The following is a 14,069-nucleotide window of genomic DNA, read 5'->3' as shown; positions in this document are numbered from 1 at the left end:
CAACTTTCCATCCTGATTGGTTGTGGGTTTCTATTGTGATCTCCATCTGTTGCAAGGAGGGGTTTCCTTGCTGAGAAGTGAAGACTCCACTTTTCTGTGGTATAAGAACCAATGTCTATAGGTGGCTGTCGGGAATTACGCTGGTTTAGTAGGTTAGTAGTTTTAGACTCTCCTAAACTTCACTAGCACTGAGTAGTTAGTTAAGTTTCTGGATACATTTACAAAGCACTCATGTACCTCAGGCTCAGGGAACTTCTGGGAGAGGGGAAGAGAGACTGTAAGAGCAAGGGAGATGGAGAAGTTTGTTTTGAGGTTGTGTCTCCTAGACATATCGAGGGTGTACCCATCAGGTCCTCACCAACATGGCTGCCCAAACATGAGCTGAACAAGCATGACACCAACGGTCATGCCAAAGTGGACAGAGGAAAGTCCATGGGATCTCAACACTGCACAAGGTGCCCGAGGAAAGATGGGAGCAGGAGACATGGTCTTTCCCAGGGAAAAGCACACCAACTAGTCGTTCAATGCCAAATGGCAACCCTGACAACATACATACCAGTAACACTATGTAGACTGAACATACACACCCAACATATTTAGGAACACACACACCTATGATCACACATATACTTACACACACACACACACACACACACACACACACACACACACGAGTAACAATCTGTGAAAAAGAGAGACCATAAATTTGAAGGACACCAGAGAGATTTTGGATGGGAAAAGGGGGAAAATTCTAATTTCTAAACTAAAATAAATAAAGGCCCTATCTCAAAGCCTCTTCGTGCTGAGAATGCCTAATTTCCATCATCCCGTGTGGTTTGGTCATGAGAAGGGCAGAGTAGCTTGTTGTCCTTGTGATCCTGCAGTTAACACCAAGGCTCTAGGGCATCTGTAGTAGTAACATCAGACAATCCCTAGAGCGTCTGTAGTAGCAATACCAGACAATCCCTAACACGAAATGAAAGCAGCAGCTCCTGCTTCACAGGACAGCCTGGATGCCTGCAGACAGAGACAAGGGCTGCTGACATGTGTTCCTCTGTTACCATCGGCTGGCACTGAAGAGCTATGATCTAATATCTTATATTTAAAATCTCATGTAAATGATGGAAACTCAACATATATTGGAAGCAATATTATATATAGCGAGACACTTGCTATCTTTAAAACATACTGTTATTAAAATTAAATTTCTGAATATTTTATTTGTATAGCATTATAATATAAAACAAGTAAATACATTAGTTAAAGTAAATACATTATTTAAATCTATGTATTTGGCTCATAATTGGTCTAGATTTGTTACAAATTTACTTCAATGGTTCATAAGAATAATTCTGATTTTTGCATATATGGTGAAAAATACTTTAAAAATTAATACATTTTAAAAAAAGAATTAAACTAGACTTCAATGCAAATTATCTACACAAAGGAATAGTAAGAGCTATTATTCCTTAAAGTTCAATTAGATAATAAATTATGTTTCAAGCATCTTCACATAGAAATTCTAATACTGCTAACCTATAAATCACAAAGTATAACAATCAGAGAAAATCAACAATTTATCTAAACATCGTTACATAGGAAATTTGAAGAAACTGCAAGTAATTCTTAATGCTCTCATTCCGAGTCTCCGACTTCTCAAGGCTGTGCTGTATTTCCTTCAAGCAGATAGCCTGATGCTGGGTTTTCTAATGAAGAGAGAGACAGAGAGTCAATATGGCACTCGTATGCAAGGTGAGGATTTGTAAGTATATACGCAATAGCTGAATATATCAGTTTTTCACAAAGAAATTTTACATATCATCTTCCTTAAAGCAGTATCTTTAGTGATTAAATAATATGTGATTAATCATTCTACTTTGACAATTTACTGCATACTGTAACTATGCCCTAAATTATTAGGTATAATGCAATATTTAGAGTATCATGATTAGTTCCTGTTATGTTACCATGACATCTTTTCTTACTCTTTTTTGCCATTTTTTTCTGCCAAAATATTATGTTTTATCCCATAAGACCTTCACTGTCTTAAACCTTATTTTATAAACACTATTATAAAAAAACCTTGCAAATAAAAAACAGCAAACACCAAAATTAACTAGATCCAAAGTTTAATAATCTGTTACCATTAGAATACACATTTTGAAAGGAAAGTGTTTTAAGAACTGACAGAATTTCAGCAATTTCAGCTTTTTTGTTTGTTTGCTTGTTTTGTTTTGTTTTTCGAGACAGGGTTTCTCTGTGTAGCCCTGGCTGTCCTGGAACTCACTTTGTAGACCAGGCTGGCCTTGAACTCAGAAATCTGAGTGCCTCTGCCTTCCAAGTGCTGGGATTAAAGGCATGCACCACCATGCCTGGCTATAATTTCAACTTTGATAACATGAACATTTTCTCCTAAACTATTTTAAAAACTAAAAGGAACTTAATTCATGTCCATTGAGGGAGAAGTTTTAGTAAACTCATACAAATTTTGAACTTTGGTTGTATACAGATTTCTAGGTAGGCTGCTTACTGCAAATGTTTTAGATAAGACCGGTTTCCAGCTAAAACCCACACACTCCAAGAACTCCTTTTGTGTTTCTCATAGCAGGTATTATAGACACCAGCACCCAAAACTGAGCAATGCCCAGCAGGAGATGCAGGGAATTGCGTGGCAAAGCCCTAGACTGGACTGCATACATATTAGAATGAATGGAGCTGGGCTTTATGGTGCATCTGTTTGGAGAGAACAGTAGCTACACAATTACACACTGCAGGGCAGAATGTAAATGCAAATGAGCTTTGGGGCAGTAAGGTCTGAAAGACACTGTGACTTCAGTAGGGTTGCCACGGTTGTGGAGCTGTGAGGTCACCCTTCAAAGTGTGCATCCAGCCCACCTCACAGCCTGCAGGGTACACCATGTACTGAGAAGATAGTCCCGTGGCCAGGGTTAGGTTCAGGCAGTCTGAGCACTCACAACTTGGTCTGGCTAATGTATGTACTCACTGAACTGTCTGTGCCTGGATAGCACCCAAGACATCCATTTATTTCTAGCTATTTCTAAATTAGGCTCAGAATTCTAGATTGTTTACTAGCACAACAATTATCAGGTTTAACATCACATCTTAACCTATCTATTTTAGCAGCTTTCGCAAAGTACTAAACACAGAACAGAGAAATCCATCTCATGTCAGTTTATTTTTTCAGGGACTTCAACTGCACAAAGAACATCACACATTTTAGAATCCTGATGGGGAGGAGGAAAGCCAACAAACTTATTAGACAATAAGAGTAAATAGTATACATCAAAATAATTTAACTTTTGAATCCTTTAGATTTACAACTTGGAAATGAAAAAGGAGTTTTAACAGAGTCTCTAACTCGTGGAAAAAGAAAATACCAGCATTCTCTATGTAATTATTAAGTAGAGAGTTATTAAGTAATTTAAGCACAACTAGTGCCTGCTTCAAGAGTATCTTATGCCAACAGACTACTTCATGAATATTCAGGAAAAATATGAGAGACTAATTAAACTTGGTATTCCCACTTCACAGCTGAATGAATCGAAGCATCCATCACTCATGCAGACTGGGCAATGGTGAACATTAAAATCACATCTTTCTAAGATATAATATCCATTAATCAAGGCACATATAAAAATATAGTTTATAACTCTTTAACTTGCATGTATCTTTAAAACATGAAAATTCAAGTAAATAAAATACAAATAAAACTTAAGTAGCTTCTATGTGGAGCCTTCACTGAGCAGCTGTTCCACAGACACACTGTGCAGGGATCCTCCCGGTGAGACTTGGAGGCTGTGTGACTGAAGCTGCACAGAGCAGGGTGATGAAACCTCTGTTTTGCGTTTTGATTATTTGTCATTCCTAACATTCACAGTAAAATGGAAGTCCTGACCGGCCTCCACCTGTACGTTACGGATGTAACTAAGACATGGAATGCATGCTAAGTGATCACTTTCATAACAAGCCACACGAATACTTACAGTGTTCATCTTGTCAACAAGTTGGTTTTGCTCTTCATTTTTCTTTCTAAGCTCAGCTTCCAGATCTAATATTTTAATTTGTAAAGCCCTCTCTCTAGATGACATTTTCTCTACTTCTTCTGAAACCTGTAATTTTCATTAAGAGAATAAAATAACTAAATGTGTTTTCCTTTAAATATATTTGAAGCCCTGATATAGTCACAGTATACTTTTTTTATCCTAAGTAGATATTAGTTGGGTATGACAACCCCATTAGAAACTATTTCAATGTAGTTTATCTTGAGTTGGGGATACAGTTCCATAGAAGATTGATTTCCTAGCATGTGCAAGGCCCTGGTTCAATTCCAGTACTACAAAGAGAAAAATGAAGAGTTTAATTTTGAAAAGCACTCACAAGATTGGCACTTGCTTCATCATTCACTCTCAGCACAGCCTGAGTACGAGTGTTCTACTTCTCTTGGTTGCTTATGCTATGTTGGTTTGAAGCTACAAGTGTGAGAGCAGAGGCAGGGGCTGGTCCAAGAACACAGAGCTAAGCAGGAGGACTGCTCCAGCAGAACTCCGAGGACATCAGAACCAATTCACAGACTTTTCACGAATGCAGCAGGAAAGGAGCTCTGAAGCCAAGAAGAAAAGGAGGGGCTCCAGGGAAACATCCATGCCCTCCATGTGGACAAGGGTGACACAGCAGTGGTGGCCCTTGTCACATGGTCAGAAATGAGAGACATGGACACATTCCACTGCTGCAGGACAGACAGAGGAAAGGACAGTCACCATCTGGAGACTCTGGCCACTTTGGTACAAAGCCTGAGAGCACCTGGCATTGTCAAGTTCTTATCCTAAACTCAAGGTAAAGCCCTTCCCAGAGGTTAGTGGAGCTGGGAAATCTGCAGCTGGTTCACAGATGGCACCACTCCTTATTTAACTTACTCAATGATGTGGCCCTTAAAATCAACTTAAGTTGGTTTCTCAATGCAAAGTTCAGAACACTGGAAGGTATTACAGCTTAACACTGACAGAACTAACCCTAAGTACGTTGAGGAATACAATAAATAAAAGAGTTAAGAGGGAAGGATTTAAAATTTGGCTTAAGACATGTCAGGTTTGGCAGGTCAGGGTTAAGTGGAGATGCCGAGTAAAGCAGACTTCAGTGGGGTAAGACACGAGTCCTCAGGGTGGAGCTGCTCACTGTGTTAGCTCCATTCATCCTACAAGGACTATCACAGCCCCATTTTGTTGGTTAGGAAACTAAAGCTTAGAAACGCAGCCTGCCCTTGGTAAGGGTACTTTGCATCAGAGCCAGTTTTCAAATCAGTGGCCAGGATCCACCCTATGGGCTTTCAACATGAGATTTCAAGTTGTTTGATAAACGCATGTCTTCTTTGAGACCGTCCCATCATTCCCTTTCACGCTGGTTGAAATACCCACTTTTTCTCCATGTCTACTACAGAACCTACATGTATTGTGATATCCCTACTACACTGAGTGCCCTAGAGCTCAGGTCTAGCCTTTTCATTTTTGTCTGTGAAGAACTATGGAAGTGCCCACACGCCAAGAGGCTAGGTAAGCTGAAAGCACACTTAACAGAGTTAACTGGAATACAATTCTTGTATGCACTTGTTTGTGCAACAAATATTGATCACAGAGTTGAGCTTTAGAGCTTACTGGATCCCAATCAAGACCAAAACCTTTAATTATTTATTTACTCAAACACACACACACACACACACACGGGCAGGTGTGTGGAGGGGTCAGGTCACACTCTCCAGGTCCTTTCCATCTCTGCCCATTCCCTCACCACATCAGCATGCATCTGGAAAAGCAGTCCTGGCTCAGTAATATCTGTGTTTTGTTCTGAGGGAAAATTAAGCAAAGAATAAAAGTGGAGCTGCTCCTTCCACCCTGTCATCAGCATACAAACGATAACTGTAGGCTTGCCAATGGGAAACAACTCTGGCAAACTGATTAAAAAGTCTCTAAATAAAGGCCGTCTGTACCTTTTGTCTTCCTTCTTCCAAAGCGGCTTCCAGTTGCCTGGACAGTGCTGTGTACTCTGCAGCCTTCTCTTTCAGCTCCAGGTCACTGTGCTTGAGACACTCCTCTTGGTCGGCCAGCTTCTTCTCAAGCTCTTTATTCTCTGCATCCATCTGCTCTAGTTTCCTTTATATCACATACACACATATACAAGTACATACATATACACATACATGCATATATCACATACACACATAGACATATACACACTTATATCACATACACACATATATATACACATATCACACACACATATCACACACACATACACACATATCACACACACATATTACACACACACACACATATCACACACACACATCACACACAGACACAATCACACACACACATACATGTCTTACACACACAATCATACACACACATATCTCACACACATACACACATCACACACACACACCACACACACACACCACACCCACACATATCTCACACACACACATATCACACACACACATATATCACACACACACATATATCACACACACATACATCTCACACACATACACACACACACACACACACATCACATCACACACAGAGGTTAAAGTGCATAAGTAAATGTAACATGAGTTTTAAGTCGGCCTGACACTTACTCTTTAAGGTTCTCACACTTTAACTGAATGAGATGATTTTCTTCCTCAAGAGAAAGCTTGGTCAGAAGGCTTTGGTTTCCATCAACCTAAGTGGAATTTCAAAGAAAGAAAAGAAAAAGACAAATTTTTTCAGTTATTTTCTTCATCAACTTCCAAGGAAATTGCGTATTTTATTTAGAAGTATGAGAAACAAGAAGCTATGAATACACAGAAAGACACCAAGCCATGTTTACAATGCTAGTCTACACGTTCTCCAGATCCTCACAGAGTTTTAAAAGCTGATGTTGTTTATGTTAGAAAATGAAGTACATTTTTTTCCTGGGTGATGGTAATTAAAATACGCTGAACAGTGTTCTAATGAAAAGGAACATTTAGCTTGTCAGGGACTAGGGATGTGGCTCAGCTGGCAACAACTTTCCCAGCATGTACAAACCCCACACTACAGAAAGCTTGTGCTGCAATCCTGGCTCAGGAAGTAGAGGAAAGAGGACTAGAAATTCAAGTCCATCCTCAGACTGAGGCCAGTCCAGGCTCCATGAAACCCTGCCACCAAAACAAAACCCCAACAAGAACAAGACAAAAGCTTAAAAATGTGTGTGTGAAAAGTTTAAACATTGTTCATTAGACAGTTAATCTGTTATGTTTCCCATGTTCATTGATATGTTTCTCATATCAATCACGGTCCACTTACAGTGCTGATAGAGAACTACCTGTGACAATGCTGAGTAAAAGTCAAAGAAGTCAAGACAAAGTGCTCAGGTCAGAACAGACTATTCTTCCCACTGCTTCACCGTCTGATTCAAAGAGTTTAAGTAGCTTTAATAATAAGAAGAATATTTCTCTTCAGGCCTAGAGAGATAGCTCAGCAGTTACGAGCACTGGCTTCTCTTCCAGAGGACCCAGGTTATATTCCCCACACCCACACGGTAGCTCAGAGACTATGATGTCCTCTTCTGGCCACTTTGGGTACTACATGCATGTGGTGCACAGAAATGCAGACAAAACACACATACACATAGCATAAAAAATAACTTTTCTTATTCTTATTAAGGGACTTATTAAGCCGAGGGAGGAGAGAGATGTATGGTGACAAGGTCACACAGTCCCTATGCAGATGGACTGATAGGTATTAAGTGAAAGAATAGAATTACCCCAATAAGTGTGATGCACAATTCTAATTAAAATGCATTCTGACTTTTGCAAGGTAAACTACTATTTGTCTTATGCTGATGTCAAGAAACAGATAGGCAAGCCCGGCTTGGCTCTCCTCTCATTACATCACCACACTATGTCCTCCGAGCCCAAATGCAGATGCATATAAATCACCCATATCAGCTATCTTTATGACCAGTGTCACCAGGAAATACTAAAGATAAACAGCCGAGTATCTACGTGAAATACTGCATCAGCGATATAGATGACACGCGTGCCGTCAACTGCTGAAATGACGTCGTCAAATGTTTAACACATCTTCCAAGACTCAGAGCGCGATGGACACCTGGCCCTGAAGCTCCCTAATGGTGAGCGCCTGCTCTGCACACTTCTCCTTGCAGCACTGCAGCTTCTCCTGACACTCCTGAAGTCTCTGTTCGGCTGACGTGAAGGAGCTGCGGGCTTGCTCTACCTGCTTCAGATGCGACTCCACCTGGCCTCTCATCTGGGTGTGGCATTAGGGAAATAAATGCAAGGTCACACATTTGGCAGGAATAGTCTTACTATCTTAAAGACAAGACACGCTTGTTATTAATCAGTACCTTACAAGTGCTAATTTACATGAGACGTATAAGTGAAATTAATTCGTTTTCGGATAGGCTGTCAGGCGAATAAGTCCAGCACTATCAGCCTATATTAGCACATGTGACTAAGGAATGGGTGTGCTTCCATCCCACTGCTCTGTCCTCAGCTCCGCAGTAACTGTCATTTCACTGCCCTTTCTGTCAGGGGGGGCCTGAGCACTGCTTCAGGACAGCTACTGAACGTTCTCAGATGACTGCATCTGGCCACTGTTGTCATGGTGAGTACCCACAATACTCCCCTCACCCCTGCCCTTCTTACTGTGACACTTCCATAAATCACAGAGAAGAGAGTGCCATAGTAATAACACCTAAGGAACGCAGCCTTGCTCTCTGTAACTGCAAACAGCTAAAAGGTGACATTTAGGATGTTCCCATGGAGGGAATTCAAGAGGGAGAAGGTCTCTGAGCTGAGCACTCACAGCCCATGCACCATCTGGCCATGAAGACAAAAGATAAGCACACCTCTGAACCTCTGAACATCTACACCAGATAAGATCCTAGGAGAAAATCAGGAGACTCAAGCAGCAGAGAAATAAAGAGAAGACTTCCTTTTGTAAAAAACAAAAAAACCTACTTTTCTAGTTCTATCACAGCAAATATTATAAAGGCATTGCTCAAAAAAAAAAACCCCAAAACAAACAAACAAACAAACAAACAAACAAACAAACAAACCGGTTCCTCCCCTGTCTGGCTTTGACCTGGGCTTTCACTGCACTCCCTATCAGCCGAGGGGGTGTGCATGAGACTGTCCAGCGAGAAACCACAGTAGACTTGTAATGCTGTCCTCTTGTGTCTGCTAAAACAGGTGAGAACAGCTCTAAGAACAGCACCAGCTCAGGCTGACCCTGTCTTGACAGAGATGCCTCCTCTTAATCCCCAGTCTCAAGATGGGTCAGCAATACAGCAACAGCAGCCATAGACCGCACCTAACCACTGACGCTCTTGACCTCTCGGCCAGGAAGCAGTATCCTATGACTCTAATTTTTTCCTTACCAAAACAATGTGGAATCCAAAAGAGAAGGTGGCTCAATCAAAAAACTTAAAACTATTCACAAAAACATCACCACCTGCCAAGGCTGGCTTCCCTTCCTTCTGTCACAAATGGATGAATAAAAGGAGAGGGTTTTCAAGATATCATTTTTTTTCCAAAATGCATTTACTAGAGAATAGCTTACTTTGCAATTCTTTTAGATACTAAAGACATAAAAATAGAAAGAGAGAGAGAGAGACAGACAGACAGACAGAGACTAGTTTGGATTTTATTGCTGGTGGACCTCAGTGATAATAATTGGGCCTTTTGAGCAGAAGGGGTTTGCAACCTCATAGGAAAAACAGTAATATCAACCAACTAGACCACCCAGAGCTCCAAGGGACTAAACCACCAACCAAAGAGTTCCTATGGAGGGACCCATGGCTCCAGCTTCATATGTAGCAGAGGATGGTCTTCTGGGCATCAGTAGGAGGGGAAGCCCCTGGGCCTGTGAAGGCTCAATGCCCCAGTGTAGGGGAATGCCAGGGCAGGAAGGTGGGAGTGGGTGGGTGGGTGGGGGAACACCCTCAGAGAAGCAGGGGGAGGGAGGATGGGACAGGGGATTTCTGGGGGCGTGGGGGGGGCAACGGGTAGAAACCAGGAAAGGGGATAACATTTGAATGTAAATAAAGAAATTATCCAAATTTTTAAAAAGAAACAAACAAATAAAAATAGTCAATATCATTAGCTATTAAGAAATGCCAATGAAAACCACAATAAGGCACCACTACCTACCTAACAGAATGGCTAAAGTAGTCATAATAACAATAAATCTTGGTAAAGATTCACAGTCAGTCCATAATGCACTATTGTTAATGGAATAAATTTCTCTTTATGCTGTTTGAAAAAAAAATAATTGGGCCTTTTAAACTTTAAACTCTTGTAACAAAAAATGAGGCATTTATGCTATTTCTCAAATATGAATGAAAAAGCAAACAGATATTTATACAAATAAACAACATTTGCAGCACAGGAGAAAGAGGAAAGAGGAAAGGGTAAACTCTGGTCGAGCTGGAAAAGGCCACTTGCGGCCATGCACTTGGGAGAGGATGGAGAAGAAGCACAGCAGCCGGGGTCACGTGAGGCACACATGAAAACACTTCATTACTTCAATTTCAAACTCACCTTCTCTAACTTTTTGTTTTTATTAGTTACTATTAGGTTATTTTCATGTAGTAAATTTTTGCATCTACTTTTCACCATTTCAGCTGCTTCTTGCAACTTTTGTACCTAAAACCAAAAACAAACAACAGACTATAAAGCACCACGTATGATTTTCAGTGTAACATGAAATACTGAGAAGACATGTACTTGCATTTACTTCCCTCTGAATCTGTAGCTTTTTACAACACTGTCAGCATGTTCATGTAACATTACTCCAGACACTGTTCCCTAGTGTCCAACTAGAGCTCATCCCCCACAGTCCGCCAGGCTTCTCCAGCAGATGCTCTCATACGCTACCTGAGCTCTAAGGACTACATCGACCTTCACTTTCAGGTCACTGCTGCTTTAAGAAAGTCGTCTGTCATTGCACCTAACACCTGTCATAACAGCTAGCAACAATTACACAAGTGACAGCTCATACTGGGGAGGATGAGGAGCAAGGGGTACACTCCTCGATTGCTGGTGAGAGGGCAAACTTGCACAGCCACTGTGAGTAAGTGTGGCAATTCCTGAGGAAGATAGACATCTAGCTACCTCAAGATCCAGCTATGTCGCTCTCTGGCATATACCCAAAGGATGCCCCATCCTACCACAGAGACGCTTGATTAGTCACATCATCTCTGCTCTCTTCATTGGAAACAGCGTAAACATTGCCAACAGAACAATGTCAAGAGAAAATGTGGTACGTTACAACAATGTAGTGTTACTCAACCGCTAAAAACATGAAACCATGAACTGTGCAAGGGGTGGAACTAGAAAAAAAATCATCCTGAGTAAGATAACCAGACACAAAAAGACAGCTCTGATGACTACTGCTTGCATGTGGATATTAGCTGCTAAGTTCATGATAATGAAGCTACAGTCCAAAGAACCAAAGAGGTTAGGTAGCGAGTGAGAGAGCAGGGAGACAAATAGATCTCATTAGGAAAAGGAAATAGAATAGACAGTTATGGATGGGGTGGGAGCAGACACAAGATCGAGTGTGAGGAGAAGGGGGCAATGAGGAGGGAATCAAGGGAGAGGCAGCTAAACCTAAGGGCCATCTGAGGGGTAATATGGAAACCTAACACAGGAGAGGCTTCCTAAAACATAAACACATATGAAGGCACTCTTAATGAAACCTCCAAATAATGGAGGAGACAAAGCCCCAACTGGCCATCTCTTGTCACCAAAGCTTCCAGTACAAGATCTGGGCTGCATCTAATTGAGTTACTGGCCAAAGGGGGTCCCATGGGAATCCCCAAATAACCCAGGCTATTGCCAAAACAACACACCACAAGCTGACAGCAAGGGCTCACTGCTGAAGCAACACCTACACAACCCACTGAACATGGAGAGGTCAAACTGGAGCCTACATGCAACCTTCGCCTCTGTGTGCCTGAGTTCTGGTACAGAAAGGTACACTGCACATTATCAAAAGGGAAACATAAACACCAATCCAGCCACAATCCCTTTCACCTACAATGGTATCCTACTCACAAGATATGCTAGGGCAGCAATTCCCAACCTATGGGTTGTGACTCCTTTGGCAAACCTCTGTCTCCAAAAATATTATTAACATTATGATTCATAACAGTAACAAAATTATAGTTATGAAGTAGCAAAGAAAATAATTTTGTGGTTGCTGCCACTGCAACAGGAGGAACTGTGTTAAAGAGGCATGGCATTAGGAGACTGAGAACCACTGTACTATGGTGGCAAAAATCTTGTGGAAGTAAGCAGTGAATATATGATGTGACTTAAGACCTTCTCCATGAGATGGAATCCATACTTAACAATGCTTAGTGACCAAGAACCAGAGACTACATAGTCCAAGACCTAGAGCAAAACCAAATACTACTGTCTTACACAGATGATAAATTAGCAATAAAAGTTATTCCTAATTCACAGGTCAGTGCCTTGCTCAGCTCTCATTAGAGAAGCTTCCCCCTACACTAATGGGAACAAATGCAGACACCCCCAACCAGACATTGTGAAGAGCATGAGAGACCTTGGAACAATCAGCCATAAACACGGTGTTTTCATCAAATTTTTCCCTGCAGGGCCTAGAAAAGCCCACAAAAAAGGAGGTAAAAGAGTGTAAGATCCAGAGGGAATGGAGGTCACCAGGAAAACAAGGCCATCTAAATCAACACGAGTAAATATCATATGAACTCAACAAACTGAAGCCACATGCACACATCTGTACCAGGTCCTTTGTGTAATATTATGGTTTACAGTTTAATTTTTTGTTGTTGTTTTTGTTGTTTTGTTTTTTGGGGTTTTTTGGTTTTAGTTTTTTGGGACAGGGTTTCTCTGTATAGCCCTGGCTGTCCTGGAACTCACTTTGTAGACCAGGCTGGCCTTGAATTCAGAAATCTGCCTGTCTCTGCCTCCCAAGTGCTGGGATTAAAGGTGTGTGCCACCACATCTGGCCCAGTTTAATGGTTTTATGGAATTCTTGAGTGTGTGAATGAGTGTGTCTCTGGTTCTTGTGTCTTCTCTTGGGCTCTTTTCCTTCTTTTTAATTGTTTTGACCAATTCTGATTTGTTAGTTTTTGTTTTATCTTACTATATTTTAATAAGTTTTATTATCCCTTAGAAGCCTGTTTGTTTTCTAATGGGAGACAGAAAGGAAGCAGATCTGGGTTGGAGGGGAAGTAGGCAGGAACCAGGAGTAGAGGGAGAAAAATATATAATCAGGATATATTATATGGAAAAATCTATTTTCAATAAATGGGGGTGGGGACTAACTCTCATTTCAATAATTTTCCCCACCAAACCAAAACCCATTCAAATAACACGTGTGAGCTGTATACACTGCCCAGCAGGTACAACATGGTATATTCAGATGAGACAACCTTGCTGAGGCCTTAAACCCAAACAAGCAGGGGAACACAGAAAGTGTGCTCCATACCACAGTCCTCCAGACTCCACACTTATCTCCCTACCTGCAGCTCTGCAGCTGGGTATTTCAATGGAATTTTTCACCCAACACATCTAGACTAGGCCCCTCCACCTGCTACACTTTACTGCACCTTAAGCTTTGTCTACAATGCGTTTTCTTTCCTTCCTTGGTTCATCTCCTTCCTTCAATGTTAGGGACCCAGTCTAAGGCCTCAAACATGGCAAGCATGTAGTCTTCGACTGTACCACACCCCCAGTCTGTCACTACTCTCAAGTCACATTCTGCTAATAACAGTTCTTCCTTTAATGCCCAATCTGTTTCCCATCATGGAGTATCTGTGTACTCCAGTCTTTCCCACAGTTTTCCTTCAGTACACTTCTTTTTTTAAAAAAATTTTTAATATTTTTTATTACATATTTTCCTCAATTACATTTCCAATGCCATCCCAAAAGTCCCCCATAGCGCCCCCCACTTCCCTACCCACCCATTCCCATTCTTTTGGCCCTGGCATTCCCCTATATTGGGGCATATAAAGTTTGC

The 14,069-nt window shown here is 41.2% G+C and overlaps 1 protein-coding gene across 7 annotated transcripts in view; it reads right to left on the bottom strand.

The window, feature by feature from the left end:
• Positions 1 to 1,176: 1,176 nt before the first annotated feature.
• Positions 1,177 to 14,069, bottom strand: part of Odf2l (outer dense fiber of sperm tails 2 like) — a 35,296-nt gene continuing 22,403 nt past the window's right edge. For 2 of the 7 annotated variants that reach the window (XM_029475411.1, XM_029475412.1), the window contains exons 11-16: positions 10,604 to 10,708; positions 8,151 to 8,309; positions 6,653 to 6,738; positions 6,002 to 6,164; positions 4,005 to 4,130; positions 1,247 to 1,706 (exon numbers count right to left, since the gene is read on the bottom strand). In XM_029475411.1, the coding sequence (XP_029331271.1) occupies positions 1,578 to 1,706; positions 4,005 to 4,130; positions 6,002 to 6,164; positions 6,653 to 6,738; positions 8,151 to 8,309; positions 10,604 to 10,708 (768 nt within the window). In that variant the 3' untranslated portion in view covers positions 1,247 to 1,577. Of the gene's footprint in view, positions 1,707 to 4,004; positions 4,131 to 6,001; positions 6,165 to 6,652; positions 6,739 to 8,150; positions 8,310 to 10,603; positions 10,709 to 14,069 lie in introns of all 7 variants that reach the window. The other 5 variants (XM_029475410.1, XM_021157922.2, XM_021157920.2 and 2 more) reach the window with 4 other exon arrangements.

This window comes from Mus caroli, chromosome 3 (genome assembly GCF_900094665.2).
Source record: "Mus caroli chromosome 3, CAROLI_EIJ_v1.1, whole genome shotgun sequence".
NCBI classification, from domain to species: domain Eukaryota; kingdom Metazoa; phylum Chordata; class Mammalia; order Rodentia; family Muridae; genus Mus; species Mus caroli.
Note: the sequence above shows the minus strand (reverse complement) of the source record. Positions and strands in the feature narration are given on the sequence as shown.